General features: G+C 37.6%; 1 protein-coding gene across 2 annotated transcripts; it reads left to right on the top strand.

Moving 5' to 3' along the window:
- The first annotated feature begins 1878 nt into the window (after nucleotides 1-1878).
- On the top strand, nucleotides 1879-18428 carry LOC121430778 (ribonucleases P/MRP protein subunit POP1-like). 2 transcript variants are annotated; one of them, XM_041628170.1, is made up of 10 exons: nucleotides 1879-1986; nucleotides 5982-6092; nucleotides 6479-6663; nucleotides 7471-7703; nucleotides 8759-8874; nucleotides 9613-9773; nucleotides 10536-10656; nucleotides 11063-11235; nucleotides 13161-13338; nucleotides 15663-18428. In XM_041628170.1, exons 2-10 carry the CDS (start codon nucleotides 6029-6031, stop codon nucleotides 17429-17431), a joined length of 3000 nt encoding a protein of 999 aa, XP_041484104.1. In that variant the 5' UTR covers nucleotides 1879-1986; nucleotides 5982-6028; the 3' UTR covers nucleotides 17432-18428. The 2 variants fall into 2 exon arrangements, with proteins under 2 accessions (XP_041484104.1, XP_041484105.1); XM_041628171.1 differs by having other exon boundaries at nucleotides 5952-6092.
- Nucleotides 18429-20117: the final 1689 nt, after the last annotated feature.

Below are 20117 nucleotides of genomic sequence, written 5' to 3'. Positions count from 1 at the left end.
CTCTTCTAAAAGATGTCGACATGATGAGATCCAGGATCTCGTCATCTTATCTTTTGCTATCAAGATGTCGACTTCCCGAGATAATTATCTCAACATCTCGGTGGCACTTTTAAGCTTCCATAGTACAGTGATCCACCCCCCGCTATCTTTCTCTCTGTCACATCACGCTCACAAAGGGGGTTGATTGGTTAAAAATGATAATCATTATTCATCATCATCACATAATATAATGATAATAAATAGGACTGTATAGCTATAACAGCTATATATTGGCGGCACAAAAAAAGAGAGAGAAAAGTTGAAAAGGAAGGGGAGACAAAGGACAAGGTAAAATAAGAGGAGGAAGACAAGTGAATGCAAAGTGAGGGGATAACTGACCTGGAAAATATACATTCTTACAGTATCATAAATATTTCGTGAGATCATGCTTCGCGCTGGCATTGCCTGTTCGATGTACTGTACATCTTCAATTTGCATGATAATATTATTGGATTATAATGGATGCAGTTTGAAAGTCAATGTACTCGGACGCCATTTTTTTATTATTAGTGGCTTTAAAAGGAATTGTAAAAGAAGTGCTCAGTAAAATGTCCCGTTTTAAGGTTGTCAAAAATTTTAAGCTCGCGCTCGCAATCCCCGCATTGTTTTTTTTTTGTGACAGAAGTACCTATATCTTCTTCATGTATACTCTGTTCAGGTCTTAAACAATTATAGAAAAGATTATCCAAAGAACAGGTGTAAATTAATAACAAATCACAAGAGCAACAGGAGTCGAGTCGGCCAAATATACACAGGCACCGAACAGTAGAGGGCTGCTAATTGACTATTTATGATTGTATAGACGAAATGAATATTGGACAAAATGATGATTGGCGGAGATGGTAATTGGACCTAGCACGTGATTAGACCGAATGGCAATTAGACCACATTGTTAGACGAAATGGGTTTAGACTAAGTGGTCATTAATTAACATAGACCATTTGCCTTGAGACCAATGCACTTAATTGGCTAGTGAACTAAATGGTAATTAATGAAAATGGATCAAGTAAAAGGGGGGGGGGGGAGCAATTAGACCAAATGGCTATTAGACCAAATGATAATAGACAAAATGGTTCCCTGGCTATTGGACAAAATGTGGACCGTGCGTAGACCAACTGATGGTAGACCGTAGACCATGTGGCAATAGACGTAATGGCAAAAAATCCAGCGTAGGACGGGATCACCTTCAGTGGCTTTTCTGCGCCTTTAATTAGTTTTCTTTACCTAATTATTTATGTTATTTATTATAATTATTATTCATTTATTTTTTTATTTTATTTATTTATTTTTTGGGGGAGAGGGTTTCCTTTCCTTTATTTACTCTAAGTTTTTGCTTTCAGTTTTTTTATTTGCGTCCCTTTCCCTTTTTTTCGCCCCCAATGAAAGTGGAACCAGGGTACGTGCCCCCCCTTAGATACCCTGCATCCTGATTGCCGAATGTGTATTATATGTTGATCGTACAAGAATAAAATTATCGAAGTTAAAAATTACGATTTTTATAAGGTAATTATTTATATTTTGTGAACAGTGTATTACATTTTGCAATATACCATTACAATGATTTTGATAGATAGATATATATATATGATAGATATATATATTAAAAATGATGAATATGATATTTACAAGGAATAGTAATTGATCGGGGGGCAAGACGGGATGTAATTTCTCATAAGTACTACTTTAGGGCCAGACCTCTCATTTTATTCTGTTCTTGTTTTTTCTCTTTTCTCCCATTTTCCCTTTTTTTTACTACGTGTATGAATAAAAACAGGGACAGTCACCAAGTGCAGTGTGCACCCCCCCCCCCCCACATTTTGGCTGGTCGTGTCGTGCGCGCACGTGCTGTAGCTAGCTAGCTAGCGATAGCTAGACGTGCATACATATGCCATCATTGCGTGGAGATGGAGTGACAAAGTCGCAGTCGGAGGATAGGACTTAAGTTAGGTGAGGATTTTGTTTTATCCTATGGAGAAGGTAGATAAATTGGCTGATTATTGATGATGGTAGAGAGCGCGAGAGTAGAGCAAAAATTAAGTTGTTTCTGCCCGAATGCCTTTCTCAGTGAGTGTTTGGTGCCGGTGTAAGAGAGAGTACCGGCCGTTGGCGGTAACGTGGCCCGCCTCCAGCGGCCTGGAGAATCTCGAAGGTTCGCCGACACTCGAGGTCAGGACTGTCTGTCAGTGTCATATCTTCAACTTTACCATTTGTCGGCGGGAAGTAGTTTTCAAGTTAGTCTCAAAGTTCAAGTGCCAGATGTGCATGCTCGTACAATGTCGACTCAATACAATGGTCGAGTTCTCCAACATGTCCAACTTGGCAATGCCATGGGCATGCCATGGCAAAGACCAAAGTCAAATTCAAAAAGGCAAAACGTTGTTTGAATTTTGTTTGATTAGTAACTGTTACTATTAAAGTTAGATATGTTGCAAAAAAAATAAATCTCAGAAATAAGGTGTTTTCTTCATGGCATCATTTAGATCATCAAGACCTTTATTTTAACACCTCATCTCAATAGCCCCAGAAATAAGAAAGTTATTGTAGTTTAACTTTACCCCGGTAAGTAGCCTGGACTCTGGAGGCGTCTGGGGAGTAAAAGTTATCTACTCTACGCAGGGTATACTCCCCACTGTCACTGACGCCTGGCACGGGAAGGCAGAGCTTTTGGAGAAAACAATGTTGCTCCAAAATACTTGATTTTTAACTTGCTAGCCACATACATGTATACCGTAAGGGCACTAGTATTCAACCCGTCATAATTCAAAGATTTTGACATATTTCCAAAAATATTTAGAAATATGGAAACTATCTTAATTTCATACCTTTGTTATTTCCAGGGTAATCTGTTGTCGGTATTTTCTTTATCAATCTGTCGACTGTATGCGCGTAGGATCGAATTATGCGCCGATGGCCTTTTGCACTGAATTGCACTAGTATTCAACCTAGTGAGGATAGATAGCAAATCTCAGAAGGGTTTATATTGGTAAATTAGATCTAGATCTATGTAAGTCTCTGGCTTTGATTAATTCCCTGTTTGGTCTCATCTCAAATGGTCTAGTCCATAGTCGGATGGGACAAGGGCAGATTGAGAGACAGGACCATCTTTCATTGCTAGGTTGAATACTAGTGCAGACGGGTTGAATACTAGTGCAAAAAACCGTCGCCGTATAATTCGATCGCCCACGCACACAGTCGACTGGTTGAAGAAAAAAATAACATTAAAAGAATAACCAGCAATTGCTCTTAGAAATAAGACGGGTCTGAAATTAAGGTAAATTCTATGTTTCTATAAATTTGAGGAAACTCTCCAAACGGGTTGAATACTAGTGCCCTTACGGTACTTATGTACATGGACAACAAGTTCAACCCTCCCCCCATTACATACATTTATTTATACTTAAAAATGATAAATATTGGAAATATTACTAAAAATTATGTAAGAAGATGAGCAGATACCGATGATATTGTCGCCATTTTCCTTCTTTGTAGCCTAGTTACAAGACTTTTAAAAAAAAATAAATATATCAATCGGCTGATAAAATCGTGAATTGTAAAATACATGTACTTGCATTAGCCAATAAATATTAAAAGACGTGGGTTTGATTCCCAGCCATGGCGTGTTTTCCTTCAGCAAGAAATTTACTCACATTGTTATGCACTTAACCCAGGTTAGGTAAATGGGTACCCGCAGGAAGTAATTCCTCAACAAGCTGTGAGCACCTGAATCGTTGTGTACTTGTTTAACCAAGGTATGAAATACAGGAGCACATTGAGCATCTAACAAGGTGGATATTAGGCCCGTTTCGGGTACACGTGTACACGCACGGTCAAGTCAGTGCACGTGTACTAAATTCCATCACCGTGTACACGGTAGCATCTGCATAAAGCTTGCGTGGGACTGTGAAGTCAGTGAACAACAAGCTCACAGCCTCACATTAATTCTTAGTTCTAAGACACTGACATGTTTTAATCACTAATATGTCAATATATTTCAATTAACCTAGAGTGAGTTTACTTCTAAAATCGCCGATTTAATCCACATTTATTCTGGAGACTCAAGTTTTTGTACCACACGAAATGGGTATGCTCCGGTCAGTGCAGGGCCCTAGTTAGCGCCGACGTTCGTTGGATGCGCAATTTGCATACTGTACCGTCCATACATGCACAGATCGCTGCAGAATTGAGTGTAACTGAAGTTATCGATTGATTTTCATTATTTTATTGCCAATTTGAGGAGCGTGTGTTTGTAGGCTTGTAGCACATGTGTATGAGCATATAACACGTAACGAGACTCTCGAAAGCGTTATTCAATCACTTTTAGAGCCAATTTGAGAATCACCAATTGCGACAGCGATCATTGCTCCAGTTACGTGTTATACGCTCATAAACATATGCTACAAGCCTACAAACACACGCTCCTCAAATTGGCAATAAAATAATGAAAATCAATCGATAACTTCAGTTACACTTAATTCTGCAGCGATCTATCTTGAATCCACTTCCTTACTCCACCTTTAAGAAATTGATTAAGTACAAGATCTACACTGCCGTCAATGATCTCGTTGCCCAGGGCATCCGTGTGAAGTCAACTCTCAAGTTCTGGATTGATCACATACCACCCTCAGTTAATCTCCTTTATCCGAAGTCCTCACATTCTCCTGTAATCCGTTTCGCACTCATTGTGAGAGCCCAGCTACTCTCATCCACATATCTCACTGTCGCCTCCACACATTGGGAAAGTCCTCCACTCGTACCTGCCCCCTTTGCGACTCATATGATGAGACAGTTGAACATTTTGTTGGATCTTGCTCCACTCTTGACCACCTCCGCCAAGACTTCATACTCAGAGTAAAGGAGTGTCTCACTGACTTCCCACTTTATCTAGACGTGTATACTGCTGATGACCCACACCAATTCACCTGTGCTACCTTATTAACCCATCAACCTGGTCTCCCATCCGAAGTCAATAACTGTCTGCTCCTTAAATCTCTCTTTTTTCTACATAAAATGCATGGCTACCGTTCCAACCTGTTGCTGAACCTGTGATTTACCTGACTGGGAATTGTTCTATTTGAATCTTAGAATCTCCAGAACAGTGGAGGGATCACCTAAGAGAGAGAGAGATCTGTGCATGCATGTACGGTACAATATGCAAAATGCGCATCCAACGAACGTCGGCGCTAACTAGGGCCCTGCACTGATTTACTTTTGCATTCTTTATTAATTTAATGCGCTGCTAAGCTGAGTAAACTTTTTAATTGCACCAATTTTTGTGGATTGATACTTCTAACTTCTCAGGTAAGCTTTAAAACCATGACTTAGGCTACATGCAGGAAACACTGAAAACGTACTGTAACTCACTCTCACTCAGTGTTTACAACGTGTACACGACCGAAAAACTTACCGTGTACACGTGCATCAAAAATGGACTTTCAAACTGGGCCTAGTGGATATGTGCAAAATATAAATCATATAATAATGATAATAGGAATTTATGTAGTGCCATCTATCTAGAAATATTCTATTCCGAGGCGCACAAGAAAAGAAAGAATGAGAAAGTGTGGATGAGTGTCAAAGTGCCAATAACTAATACTGTTAGAAAAGATAAGATAAGATTTCATTTTCGATTTGAAGGTCTCCAGTGATTGTATAATTCTTAAATTTAACAGCAAATTATTCCAGAGAGAAGGTGCTGAGGCAGAGAAAGCTTGAGCACCATATGCTACACGTGTCTTGGGAGTCTTAAGAAGTTGCTGGTGAGATGATCTCAGGCTTGGGAGTCTTAAGAAGTTGCTGGTGAGATGATCTCTGTGCTTCAGAATGGGCTACTAGATAGAAGATTTGTATTATCTTATTTATCATATAGAATTGTAGGCCTATATTGCTATTAATGTTTGTCTTCTTGATTACAGACCTCTTCTTTCATTTGACTATACATACAGAAAGCTCTTTCATTGCACGAAATTAAGGAACACCATACAGTGTTACCATGGCTGCCGTAGGTCATAGTTCAACAAACCAGATGGGTCCTCAAATGGATATGACTCCGAGGGGTAAGAATATATCTAAAATAGTTTGCTCTTTCTCATAAACGTATGCTGTATCGTTTTTCTAGGGGCGAGCAAAAACTTTTCAACTGCTCTTTAATCACCTGGTAAAAGTTCAATAGTTTTTCCATGTTGTGCACCGTTGATAGTATGAAAAAACAACAAAAGTACATAATCTTTCCCCAAAGTTTCTACTAATTACATCTCTCCATCTGTGAATCTATCCTGTAGGCCCTATATTTTTTGCTTGCTCCATTACTACTTATAGCCTCTTGCTTAAACTGGTAATATAATTTTTTGTCTTTCCCTTTTTATGTAAAATTTTTGATTGAAATTTTCCATAAAACTGGCTTTAGAGTTTAATCTCTTGACCGATTGATTTCATTGTACAGCAATCAATGTTGGTGCATTTGCTGTAGCCAGAGCTGATGAGATCAATACTATGATGATGTCCATCTCAACAAACAATTCCATTCAACGGATATTCCAAAAGTTACCCCGTCACATGCGAAGGCGCGCCATGAGTCACAACATTAAAAGGATGCCAAGACGACTGAGAGAGAATGCAAGGATCCAGGTATAAGTCAGGGTTGCCAAGTTTTTTGTTTAAAAAATGAATATCCTTTGTTTATAATTCTTTCTGACTTTAGTGTGTAGGATTTTTTTCAAGAAACACTAAAGATGGATGACATTTCATTACAAGAACTTGATTTACAGTATAGTGTTTCAGTTGTCCCAGAATGCCATTAATTTGACACTTTTGGTTGGATTTTGGGTAGTTAAATTCTAAAAGGTTCCTACTTCAAGGGAGGGGGCACTGCTCACTTGAACCCTTGCTGGACCCTAAACATCAGTATTTCTACCTGAGGTAACCCTAGTGGCATCCCTTCAAAGTGGAATCTAGAGACCGAAAAATTATTTAAAGTTCACGGGGGGGGATTAACTGTGATGTAAAATTAGTTTAGATAAAAGAATTAGATAAAACAATTGTTTGGAATTCAAGCAATGAACTTACTCTGTCTTTGGAAAGCTGAAAGGAACACATCCGTTTCATGCCAATCAACATATTAATGGATGTTAAAAGTTTTTTTTTTTTTACTTGTGTGCTTCTTTGCCTTATGGCTTGTGAAAACAACTCAATGAAATTCCATGTTCTAAGACAAGTGAAGGTTGTACATTCACTATACCATCAGCCACTTTATTTGATATATATTTCTATGAGGAAACATTTTCAGCTATAAAATATGTAAATTTTATTTTTGAACAAGGGGCAGCTGCTAGCATATGTCACAAAATCAAAGCTACAAAAAACTGTAACTGTCCATTTATCAAGATGATCTGTTGCATTGTTTGTACTCTTTTTTTTTTTGGTGCATTTCTAAAGGCAGAGAGAAGTGTCAAGAAGAAGCCCAAACAGGATACCACGGGAGCTGCTAAACAGTCTCGTCGCCATCGGAGACGACCTGGAAATCTTCGCGAGATGTACGCAAAGCGACAAATGAGAAACCGCTGGATGGAGACGCATATCTGGCATGCCAAACGTTTCAAGATGGTGGAACGTTGGGGGTGGAAGATCCCCCTTCATCCCTCGGATAAGAGTGCCAGAGCTGTTTACAGGTAAAAAAAAATCAAATTAAAACACAATTGCGCTTATGGGATAATGACGGCAATATGTGTACTAGATTTCTGTTAAGTCTTGCCAACAGCTCCATGAGTAATGATGGGCTCTAAGTAGTGCTGTTATCGATGACCTGTTTATTGCTAGTCCTGTTGAAAATTGCATGTTTTTTGCCACTTACCGGTAATCGTTAAACTTTCTCTTGTTGTTGATAATACCTGCCATTATGTCGGGACATGACAGTGATTTTTTCGCGATTGCGGAAAACGGACGGAATTCATGGAAACAAACTTAAAAGTGGCCTTTCAAACAGAAAATCAGAAAAAGCATAAAAGCATATTTTTCCTCATAATGCATAGAACAGCAACAGAAGTAACTCCAAAATCTCAACAAAATACGAGTATTTACTAGCCACAAAACACAATCTCACTTTGCTATAATCATGACAATCCAAAGATATTGACTGGTCTCGACTCCACTCGATCATATCGAAAACGTTTACAAGCACAAGCTCAATTTAGCGACCAAAAACAAGTACCAACTAATGTAGAGGGCAGCACACGACTGTGTGTTGCTCCCCTCTTTGTTTGAAGATGTTCAGCACGATATCAAAATGGCGGATAGCACCACAACGGAGCGAAAGTCATTGACTGCTCAGAACGAAGTCCAAAAAGCCCCAATATTGTCAATAAAACTTCATCCAGCCCTAAAATAATGCTAATAACGTGAAAGGCAAGGATGTATTTATGCTAGATATGTTTGTTAAAAGATGTTACGTAATCATTTGCATTCGGATTTTGAAGTGTTATTGGTACAATGGCAGATACAAACCAACGTGAGTATTGTGACATCGCTAATCAATGCATATTGATTATGTTTTGTCGATAGTTATTGATATCGGTAAGATATTTTTAGTGATGTGTTGACACTAATATCAAAAAGCACTAGCTCTAAGCTAATATTTAAGTTCCGATGACTGAAGAATAATTTTGATAAAACTTGCGATGCAATACCAGAAAATGATTAGTTATTCCCTGTAATTCTCCTCTTACAGAGCAACAGCCAGACATTGTGTGATTAGTGATATTTCCTATCATCAGGTCATTGAAGTTCAAGGGACAGAGGTCAATATTATATCAGCCATGAAACATTTGACAAGCCCTCATGTCGGTAAGTTAATCCTTTCATGATGTCCCATTAATCGTAATGATGATGATTATGGTGATGATCTGAAGCTGAATGGTTAGGTCAGCAAAATGTTGTTGATGGACAGATCCACGCTAACTTATTGAAGAGAGTAGCGCTCTGTGTGTGGAACAACTTTGATTGAAGTTTATAGTTTTGATTTAATTGTCTCCAGGGGAAGGCATTTACAATTGAGAAGGGGGAGGTTATTCCAGTCCTTAATCATGTTTACAAAGAAGAATTCTTGAAAGATGATGATAATTGTGATGATGATGAGTGTGTTGATGTTAGATTTTGTTTGAAGGTTTGCATGGTTGCATGTACAATTGCTGATGTGGTTTACGGTACACCATGTGGAGTATTATAGAAACAGTGGATAGAAGAAGAAAAATAAATGAATAGGCGAGAAAGTGGAAATTTTAGAGTAGAGTTTCAACTCATCAATCTCTTCTGGTTTACAGGACTATGTTCAAGAAAGATTACTCTACTCTCGAATTTCCACTTTCTCGCCTATCCATTTATTTTTCTTCTATCCACTGTCTATAATACTCCGCGTGGTGTACCGTGAACCACATCAGCGATTGTGTTGATGTTGTTTATGATTATGATTATTATCCCTCAATCCAATCCTCCTACTCGCCTCTACCACTTCCTTCGTCCATATCTTTGGTCATCCCCTTCCCCTCTGACCAGACAGAATATTATCATGATTTAATCTTTCAGGTTTAACTATGGCTTCCAGAGCATATCTCCATGGCACTAGACACGGTGGGGTGTTGCTATATCACAGGGATACCTACCCTCATGGAGCTATTGGTCCTGTGGACTACCTCTGGCACTGTGAGCTCCATGCATCTATGGCTCCACCCGGAGCACACTCACAGGTAGGTGGAGATGTATGGGATTGGGTGTGTATGTGTTTGAAAGATATCCACGTGGAGATATCTGTCCTTTTCATTACATCTGGCACTGTGAGCTCTATATGGCTCCACTCAGAGTTCACAAGGTAGGTCGTGGAGATCTTTGTGTTTTTCAAATATATCATAATTTAGCTTGGTTGAAATCAATGACACACCCATGATCAAGTTTTCATACTGATGGCTTCCATTTAGATTCAACACTTATCGGATGCTCAGTTTTTCATTCAAATAACAACCAAACGATTTTGATATAAATAAAGGAAGGAAATGAAAAAAATTGAATAAAAAACTTTATTTTTTAAAATTAATTTTGTTGCATATACTACATGTATGAGAAATAGTATCAAAATCATATGATAAATAGTAATACAGGCAAATTAGGATAATCTAATGACAACATAGCACCCACCCCCCTCCCCCAAAAAAAGAAGAAAAAAAAGAGAAGAGTGAAATAATTTGTTTGGGGTAAAATTAAATGAAATAAGAATTAATCAATGTAAAATACAATAGGAACTGCCATTTTCTAAGTATTGAATATTGCTTTCCATAGTTGGTGATTTTGATTCTTTTTATCTCAAAGGGGGAAGTTCACCAAACAAAAATTAATTTGAATGTAAAGAGAAAATTAAAATGAACTTACAGCTGAAAATTGCATCAAAATTAGATAAGAAATAAATTAATGGCTTTCTAAAATTTTCCTTTAATTTTGTTTGCTAATTTTTACAGGAGTTGAACAGCAATGGAGGGGATGATGACAATAAGATAAGGAGACTTTGGATGTGGATACATCCTTCTTGCTGGAAAGAAGTCATAGATGAACTGAAAGTAGTGTGCTCAGATTACAATGGTGAGTATTTCTGGCAGAAAGATGTAACTCCTCCACATCATGAAATGAAAAAAAGGGTAACTTTGGCTTTGTTACAGGTCTGTATTTGAATAATTAGCTGAGACTTATGTTATACTTTGTACATCACCAATACTGTATCTGTAACATTGATAGAAGAGGAACTCCTTTCTGAAACTGAGACTCGCTGTCCCACTTTAAGAGAAATCTTTTCAGAATTAAACTTGTTGATTTAAAATTCTCTTAGTACCTAGTCTATATTTTCTTCTCTTTCCCAGGAAAGAATAACCAAGGACTACCACATATGATTATTCTGATATGTGTGAATAATTAGCTGATAAATCCCTACAAATAACAGCATTGGATTTTGGAGAAACCTCATGTACTTTGTACCTCCTTCCCCATACAGTATCTGTAACACCGCTAGAAGATGAACTTCTTAGATTCCGTCTCCAAGGTCCCCTGGCTCATCCAATTCTCCTGGATGCGCTCCAGGTTGCCACGGTAACTCCTGATGATACTATCCAGGATGAAAGAGATGATGGGAGCGACACTTTATACTGGTGGGAGAAATACTTTCGGGTAAGGAAATATTTGTGTGCATTTTTCAAAGCGTAAAGTGTGGTTTAGGTGAAGGATCCAAACTTTTGGAAAAGGATGCAAATTTAACAAAAATTGGGCAAATCCAAACTTGGAGAAACTTTTTTCTGAATCTTGTGGCGATTGTGTCATGAAAAAATTATTGTAAATTTCGCAAATGATACTAAAAGATCAGTGTTAAATTGAGCCAATTGTCATTAAATGATATAGTGCAAATGTGATAGAATCCGGATTAGCTAACTGAATGTTAGTCTCCCTGACTGTCTGGGAGATTCTCTGAAAATTGACTGATTTTGGAGGAAAAATTGCAAATTTTCAACCTTCCCCCCTAACTCATACATGTACAACAATTTCTTTCATTTGATTGTGTAAACATCTCCCGTCTTCCTCAGTAAATTCTTCATGAGAGGTGTACAGGGGCAGGTCTCTTGAAATAAATGGATGAATCTTAGGCTAATCTAAACTTCTGTAATAGAGTGTGGTGTCTGTGTCACAAGGTCCTGGGTTCAATTCCCGGGAGGAGCCAAAAAATAACATTCTAGTGTCAGCTCCTGGCTGGATGCAACCTGATACACGGTTTACCACAGCGGACTCTATTGTAAATCTGGGAGGTTTATTCCTTTTGGGGGGGAATTTGACACTACCCTATTCAGATAGAAATTACTCTTGAGTGCAACAAGTAAGAGTTATTGGCCAGCAGCCGTTATGCAACACCACAAGAAATTGCCTTATGGTTAAGTTATTATTTCACTTTTCCTTAGTCTGAGGTATGGCTGGCTTGGTTGAAGAATTTCTTGATGGAAAACAAAGGCCCCGTCTTAGAAAGAGTTACAATTGATTCGATCATCCTCAATGTATGGAACTCTATCAATCACTTCACTTTTTTTCTACAGGAAACTTACACAAATATCCTTTGTAAACAAAGAGAAGCACTCTAGATTTTGAAGAAAAACATGAATGTATATATCTAGAAAACATTTTAAATAAACATTCATTTTAGAAGTTTATATAGCTGGATTTCCATAGTTGCTTTCCCAAAAGATGGCTCTGTTTCAGGCATTGCCAATTCTTTTCAGTCTTGGGTTAGCAAATAATAATCTACTCAAACCTGACTTTAATGGAAATACAATGATTCGCGAAATATTTTCGCTGTGCGAATTTTTTTGACCCCGCTGCTTGCTGATTTTTTACTTTCAAGTCTTGCGCAACTTTTGAGACCAGTTTTGCGTCACCCGGGTACTCGGTTCCGAAATTACGTAATATTATATAAGTGCATGTCATACCAAAAATTGCTTAAAAACGTGATTTCTTGTACAAAGTCAATGCAAATTGTGTTTTCAACCAAAAATCATAAATGTATGATTAGTTTTAGTTTTGCTCGTCTAAATGTATATATTTTTATGCTGTTTATAATCTCAGAAGAGTCCCCAACAAATTTCATTGAAAAAACACTGAAAAACAAAAGGTAAAAAAAACAGAGAAATACATAAGAAATTGCAAAAAAACAATAAAATGCATAGGAAATTTATCTGATATTGCATTTTTTTTTCATGTATACTTGCTAGAAACACCAAAAAGAGTTTTAATACCAAACATTTGACAATTTGGAGCTTTATTTAGGGAGTTACTGGGAAAAGTATGATTTTGCATACTAATTACGCATAAATCAGCATAATCGCTTAATAGCAATTTGCAGGAAATAAGTTACTATACAGTCTTGTAGATTATGTCCAAGACAACCTGCATGCCAATTTTCGGCGCGATCGCGTGGTCAATGGCCGAGATCTCAAGCCCCCCCCAACCATATGAACTCCAAAATACCTCGGCCTAGATAGGGTTAAGGATACTGACATCTTGCCTTTGATTGGTTTATGCAATTTAATGCTGTTTCTAATCTTCTATGACAGGATGAAAGTCACCTTGAGACCTTCAAGCAGCAGGCTACTACATGGAAGAATTTCAGTGAGCTGCAATCAACATCAGAGATACCCACCAATGCGGTGGTCTCACTGGTCGTACGGGACCCTCGTGTTATATTACCAAAGAAGAGAACTAAAATCATGGTGGATCCTGATCAACTTGCAGGTGCTTTTAGAAAATTTTCTCAAAAAATACTACAAATAATGCACAGAAAAAAATTATGTTTACTAATGTTGATGCAGCAAACTTGAGCCTCTTTAAAGTAGTGTAACAAGCAGGAGTTAACTATTGCTTTAACACAAAACAAGTAAATACATGTACCTAAATTGACTGTACAGTACTAGTGCACTTACAAATCTGCCTTGTGCATTACATAAAAATGGGTCAGCACTCGGCAATATGAACGTATTGTAGAAAAAAATTGATAATAGACCTGAATCACCATAAAGGAGTTGGTCTGCAATCATCATTGTTTAAAAACTTTAATATGAATTTTGAAAAATATATATCAGAATTTCAAAGAAAGTTCAATGTGTAATGGACGTGGATACTTTAAATGCTGTTGACCAATTTAGGTATTTGCATGAGATAAGCAAGGCTAAGATTCATAGAAATTTTGTATTTTACTATAATAATAAAATTGAGTTCAGCAGGTTAAAGGTATTTTTTAACTTTGTGAGCAACCGATTTAAAAAAGTCTCAAACCAAGATGAAACATGTGTTCAAGTGCATGTATTAGAACTAATAAACCCTGAAAACAACCATTATTGAGAATGAAAAGCTAAAATTACAAGGCAAACACTGATTTTGTAAATAGGCGTCTTAGACGCCTAAATAGTACACATAAGTGTATGGGATGAAATTAAGATGGTGTTTCCGGTCACCTTATATTTCAATTTTTGAAGCACTAAATAATCATTTTCGAATGCAATTTTTTCTGGGCTTCATTTTTGTAACATATCACAGACACAGGTGACAAGTGTGACCTTCTAGCTCATATTTTTTAAAAGTCAAACCAATGTTAGCCAATCACTTTAATTTAGGCACTTAATAGTAGACAAATATTATGTTCCTACAGTGCCAATAATGAGCCCCCTCTTTTTTTTTTGGGGGGGGGGGAGGCGGGACCTTTTGAGAGCCATAGTCAAAATTTTTGATTTAATAAGCTGTGCCACTGACACAAGTAGTGCATCCCCTTTGTGAATACACAAGTGAGGACATTTTTTTTGCTTGTAAAATTTTATGTGCACAAATTACCTTCAATTTTTTGTGAAAACCTTTTTTTTTTCTTGTCAAATTTCAAATTTTCTTTGGGAAAATGTGCCCCTTTTATCATACATTGGACCTTTGTCGGGATTTGCAATGAGTCCCCAAAATTACATTCAGAAATTATTGATTAGTTCTATCATTGATTTGGTTGGTATTTTACTATAAATTGCCATTTTTAGAAAACGAATTGGCACCATCAAAGTAAAAAACAAAAAAGATTATTTTCTGATTATTCAAGGAAACGTGATTTGAATTGTGAAAGAATAAATGAATGAATTGAGCTTCATTCACTGAGCAAGAAATTTGCCTTTTATGCATTACAAAGGAAATGAAGTGTACAGATGAGATTATAAATATATTAACTCATCATGTCAGCAGAGATAATTAACATGATTTAACACAGGGTTATTGCCTTGTAACTGTACCAATATTGTCCATTTGACAGCCCCATATACATGACCTGGAAAATGAACATTGTACTCAACATCTTTTTAAGGTATAGAAGAAGATTTCTCCTGGACTAATAGCAAATATGCACGAGTGTGTTGATACAAGATTGCACATGAGGTGAAATTAAGGTGCACAATTCACCAAATGTGAAATAAAGGTGCACAATTCACCAGATGTGAAATAAAGGTGCACAATTCACCAAATGTGAAATAAAGGTGCACAATTGACCCAATGTGAAATGTCTCACCATTGCATGAATAAGAACATTCGCTATTGTTGGGTGGTTTTAAAGATACAAACAATCAATTTTTTTTAATTGTAGAAATGAGGAATGAATTATTAAAAGCAGAATCTCCCAAGTTCACAAATCTGTCAGCCATTCGCAATTATCCAGTAGGCTGTACGCATTACTCCTGCATTGATTTTATGAGCACAATGAATTGAATCGTATTGTGACGTCACCTCCTAAGACATGCATCGGTACAGTTTGGATGGTACGCATGCAACAGTACAAATATTGCGCATCAGCCTCCCATTTGCTTGCGTACAAGCTAAGTAGGTGCAATAATTACAACTTATGAAAAAAGAATCCTAGTATTCATTTGATGGCTCATTGTTAAATTAAGTTCAGATTGAAATAATATACAAATGCTTAAATAAACTAAATATTTTACATGATTCAGGGGGGGGAGTTAAAGGAAGGAAAGGGTTCCAGCCCCACCCCACTAGTGATCATCCATTTATATCTTCATTTCACCCATATCTTACAGATGAACCATCAAATCAGAGAGCTCTCAAGCTTCCTAGAGAGTCTAGCATCTCTCCACTCTGGTCACCAATGGTTAGAGAGTCGGTGGCCTCGGAACAAAAATCTAACCATGAACTTAACCAGCTCCGTTCTGATCTTCTGGTACCTGGAACCGACTTGAATCTAGGTCGATCTGAAGCCCGCATCCCGGTCCTGCTCCTACACTATTCTGGGATCAGAACATCTGCCGGCAATGAAGGGAATGATAGTACAGGGATGCTGGGGTATGGTGGAGGTTGGGACTTGGTGGTGCCCAGGAAATGGGGCATGGCTTTCTGGATGGGGTTGGTGTACAGAGGAGCAAGGGCGTGTGGGCTTCGTGAAGCAGGTAAAGTGTCTCTCCACTGCAGCATGCCAAGGTATCCTTATGACTTCCCTGACTCAGAGGCAGGGCGCATCATCAGGAAGTGCATCGCTGATGACCTGGAGCAGACCTTTTTGAAGAAGCCTCCGGCAAAGAGACCAAATCATGGTAAACTTGGAATAGCAGCTCCTTTCCGTCCACCATGGTTTCAGCTTATCAAGGAGTGGGTCCTGAAGGAGACCGGGGAAGCTAGTTGTGCAGAAAGCATGCTGCAAGGTTGGTATGTACTCAGGAACAAGGAGAAGCTTGATATGCTGAGGACAACTATGCAAGGATGGTTCAAGAAGCAGAGAGGAGTGGCCAGGAAACAAAGCAAGTGGACTGTTACAGGGGGAAAACATCCTGCCAGTATTGCAAACAGTACCACCAGCAAAGAAAGGAAAGAATTACCTGATCATCTGTCTTTGCTAGAACCTGTAACAAACAGTCTTGTGCCTTTGGAGAACAGATCTTTAGTATGGGTTGGACTGCATATGGTGAACAGGGGTTTCCCATCCCAATTCGCAATCATCTGTCTTCCAAGTAATGCTGACCTTGCTGAACTTGCCCGGAATCCTAACTACGGTGGCCCAGAAGAGCCTGTTCATAAAGAATTCTGTCTTCCGAAGAAGAGAAAGTTGGAGAAAAGCCAGAAAGGCTCAAATGCAAAGAAGGTCAAAGTCACCCAAGAGCACAGGCCAGAACCTCCATCGACACCAGCAGACTTTGGGTATGTGAGCAAAGACAAGATGGACCTTCCAGGGATGGTTGTGGACATGGCTCAAGAATGTGTTTCTAGTGAATCAAATGTTGACAGTGTTAGTTTACACAATACAGGTGCCTCAAATTCAGGACAGTGCCATGATGACAAAGACATAGGATCGCAAAAAAAAATGGAAACCATTCCAACTTTTACTAATAGTGACACTGATGGTGTAGCCTCGTGTAAAACCTCAACATTGACTGATGCCATATCTTCAAAGCAAGGAAGACATGCTATGGGTGCTGCTTCAGGTGTCGTGATGACATCAACAGAACAGTCATCACCAGTATCAGCTCCTGAAGTAAGTGGGACTGCAGCAGTTAACACTGATGCTGCAATGAAGGTTCCCGTACAACCCCAACCATCTGAGAGCAAATCATCTGACACATCCCCAACTATCACACATAAGGAACTTATCACATCCTGTACACGTTCAATCATTGGCTTTGTAACAAATGGGGCACAATCGTTTAGTTGTGGCAAGGGGATGGGCGTTGGGTTCTGTGCTACTCTAGGTCTCATCAACCTGATGAGGGCTTCTCCTAGAAGTCGAAAGTTAGTCGTACTGGTCAGAGATGTCCAAAGTTTACAGTACAGGTTTGCCTACATTTATATCCCTTCATAACATAGACAGTGAACCAATGTGCCTTTATTACTATTTCTTTTTTTTCATAGGGAGTGGAATACCATTTTGGTTATTCCATATGCTTTAGTCTGGTCTAGGGTCTGATACAAAAAGATTTAACTCACAAGCTGCAAAGTAGTGGTCTTTCTAGGGCAGCGAGATGGCCTCTTGGATCACGATCCATATCTTCTACCATTATGGTAGATGCCAATCAGGAGATGTCTTTCATGATTGTTCAAGTCACATGTTAACAGTGGTAATGTAAATTGTCTTACTCTCCCTAGCTTGCAGTCTGTGAATATAGCCAGGGCCAAACTCAAAGAATGTTTGTATCATTCATTCACCAAGTGAAAGCGGACAATAGTGTGGTCAATAGAAGATTTATGTGTATTATTTTTTAAAGATATCTATCATTAAAGGACACCAAAACTCAAAGAAAAGCAATCTTGGAAAGAGTGAAATGAGAGGAAGAAATTGAAAACAAGTTTCATCAACATTGGTTATGAAATAGGCAAGTTATGGACGCTTACAATGTCTTGTACTTTTTATGGGGATCCTCCAATTTGCAAACATGCTTCAGAATTGCTGATTTTGTGGACAACCCTCCATTTGTTTTGTGCATAAATTCTTAGCCCCTTTATTTTACATATTTCACATCACTTCCTCCTAAACTTGACATATGTTGTGTGAATTATTTTTTCCCTTGACATATACTATGCTCAGAATGAGGCAATATGCAATTTTGAAGAAAATGGGGAAAATCTGAAAGTTGTGTACAAAACAAAATCAGCCATTTTGAAGCATGTTTGCCAATTTGAGAATCAGTACAACAAGACCTTTTGAACATCCATAACTTGCTTATTTCACAACCGATTTTGATGAAACTTGTTTTGCATCGTTCCTCTCATTTTACTCTTTCCAATAAGATTGTTTCTCTTCTTGGATTTTGATTTCATTAACAAGCTTACTATGAATTCATTTGGTCACTGCATATATATATATATATATAGAGGAAAAAATGACTACGAAGTGGTCGTTGCTCCTTGCTTCTCCATTTAATCAAGCTTTCGATCAATGCATGATCTTCCTCAGGACTATAAATATATAAACAAAGTACAAATACAATGCAATAATATAATAATACAATATGATGGCCTCTAAAATAATCTAAACATGCTTTACGGTTACTTATAATTATTAATTATTTTACACTATATAAACAAGAGAACATATATATATATATATATATATATATATGTACAGAGATTTATTATAAATGTATACATGTGTAGGAGTCAACATATCTGAGGAATTATAAACAAGAGAACATATTATATGATATAACAGGACTTATTTTGACAAATACCAGATAAAGATATATATTTATAGAAAGAGATATTTATGTAATTATATATAGATTTGTTATAAATGTGCCAACATATCTAAGGAAATGCAGACAGAAAACATGTTATATGATAAGAGACTTATTTTGACAATTGCCGTATAATTGTATATATACAGAGAGAAATATTTATAATAACAGATTGTATGTGTATAGGAGTCAACATATCTAACAATAGAACATATTATAACAGAGCAAGTGATAGTCGGTTGTATCGAGGTGTGCCTTAAAAAGGTAGTTTCTAAATGCGTTTATAACGCGTGGTATATATAGTACATTCATGTTTACTACCTCCATGATATAGTGCACCGACCTGTTATAGACAATATATCAATCTTTTTCTGCACAATGAATATATGAAGATAATGCAGCAAGGGTCGGTAACTTATCTAAGAAATACAAATTACAGAACATATTAGAAAACAAAGTAAATACGGAATAGTACCTGTGAGCGAGGGCAAGGGCAACACGAATAAACTGCAAATCGACATGGGTCATCTATCTAATAACATGCAAAAAATGCAACAAACAATATGTGGGCAAGACGGAAACATCCCTTTACACAAGATTCAGCAACACCCGATCAGAAATACGCAACTTCAATTCATCCAATCATAAAGTTCTCCCCTACACAACCCATTTCAACCAACCCGGTCACTCTATTAACGACGTTCTCATAATGGGCATTGAAACAATCCACAACAAATCCCGCCAGACCATCCTCCACAGAGAATCTTTTTGGATCAGAAAACTACACACCCTTAACCCGGAAGGCATTAATGTTGACCAATAACCCTTAACCCCTGAATCCCTCCACTCAATCACACACACACGCACCACACACTACCTACACTACAGACGCCCAAGCATGACACTACATCCATGACATCCTTGCCCTCGCTCACAGGTACTATTCCGTATTTACTTTGTTTTCTAATAATATGTTCTGTAATTTGTATTTCTTAGATAAGTTACCGACCCTTGCTGCATTATCTTCATATATTCCTTGTGCAGAAAAAGATTGATATATTGTCTATAACAGGTCGGTGCACTATATCATGGAGGTAGTAAACATGAATGTACTATATATACCACGCGTTATAAACGCATTTAGAAACTACCTTTTTAAGGCACACCTCGTTACAACCGACTATCACTTGCTCTGTTATAATATGTTCTATTGTTAGATATGTTGACTCCTATACACATACAATCTTTTATTATAAATATTTCTCTCTGTATATATACAATTATACGGCAATTGTCAAAATAAGTCTCTTATCA

Source organism: Lytechinus variegatus, chromosome 17 (assembly GCF_018143015.1).
Source record: "Lytechinus variegatus isolate NC3 chromosome 17, Lvar_3.0, whole genome shotgun sequence".
Classification (NCBI taxonomy): Eukaryota; Metazoa; Echinodermata; class Echinoidea; order Temnopleuroida; family Toxopneustidae; genus Lytechinus; species Lytechinus variegatus.
Note: the sequence above shows the minus strand (reverse complement) of the source record. Positions and strands in the feature narration are given on the sequence as shown.

What these genes read in the sequence shown, in the direction of transcription:
- LOC121430778 (XM_041628170.1), top strand. Translation starts at nt 6,029, where the DNA reads ATGGCTGCCGTAGGTCATAGTTCAACAAACCAGATGGGTCCTCAAATG. An exon ending in GAGAGAATGCAAGGATCCAG is followed by an intron (nt 6,664 to 7,470) that starts GTATAAGTCAGG and finishes GCATTTCTAAAG; the next exon opens with GCAGAGAGAAGTGTCAAGAA. An exon ending in CACCCGGAGCACACTCACAG is followed by an intron (nt 9,774 to 10,535) that starts GTAGGTGGAGAT and finishes TAATTTTTACAG; the next exon opens with GAGTTGAACAGCAATGGAGG.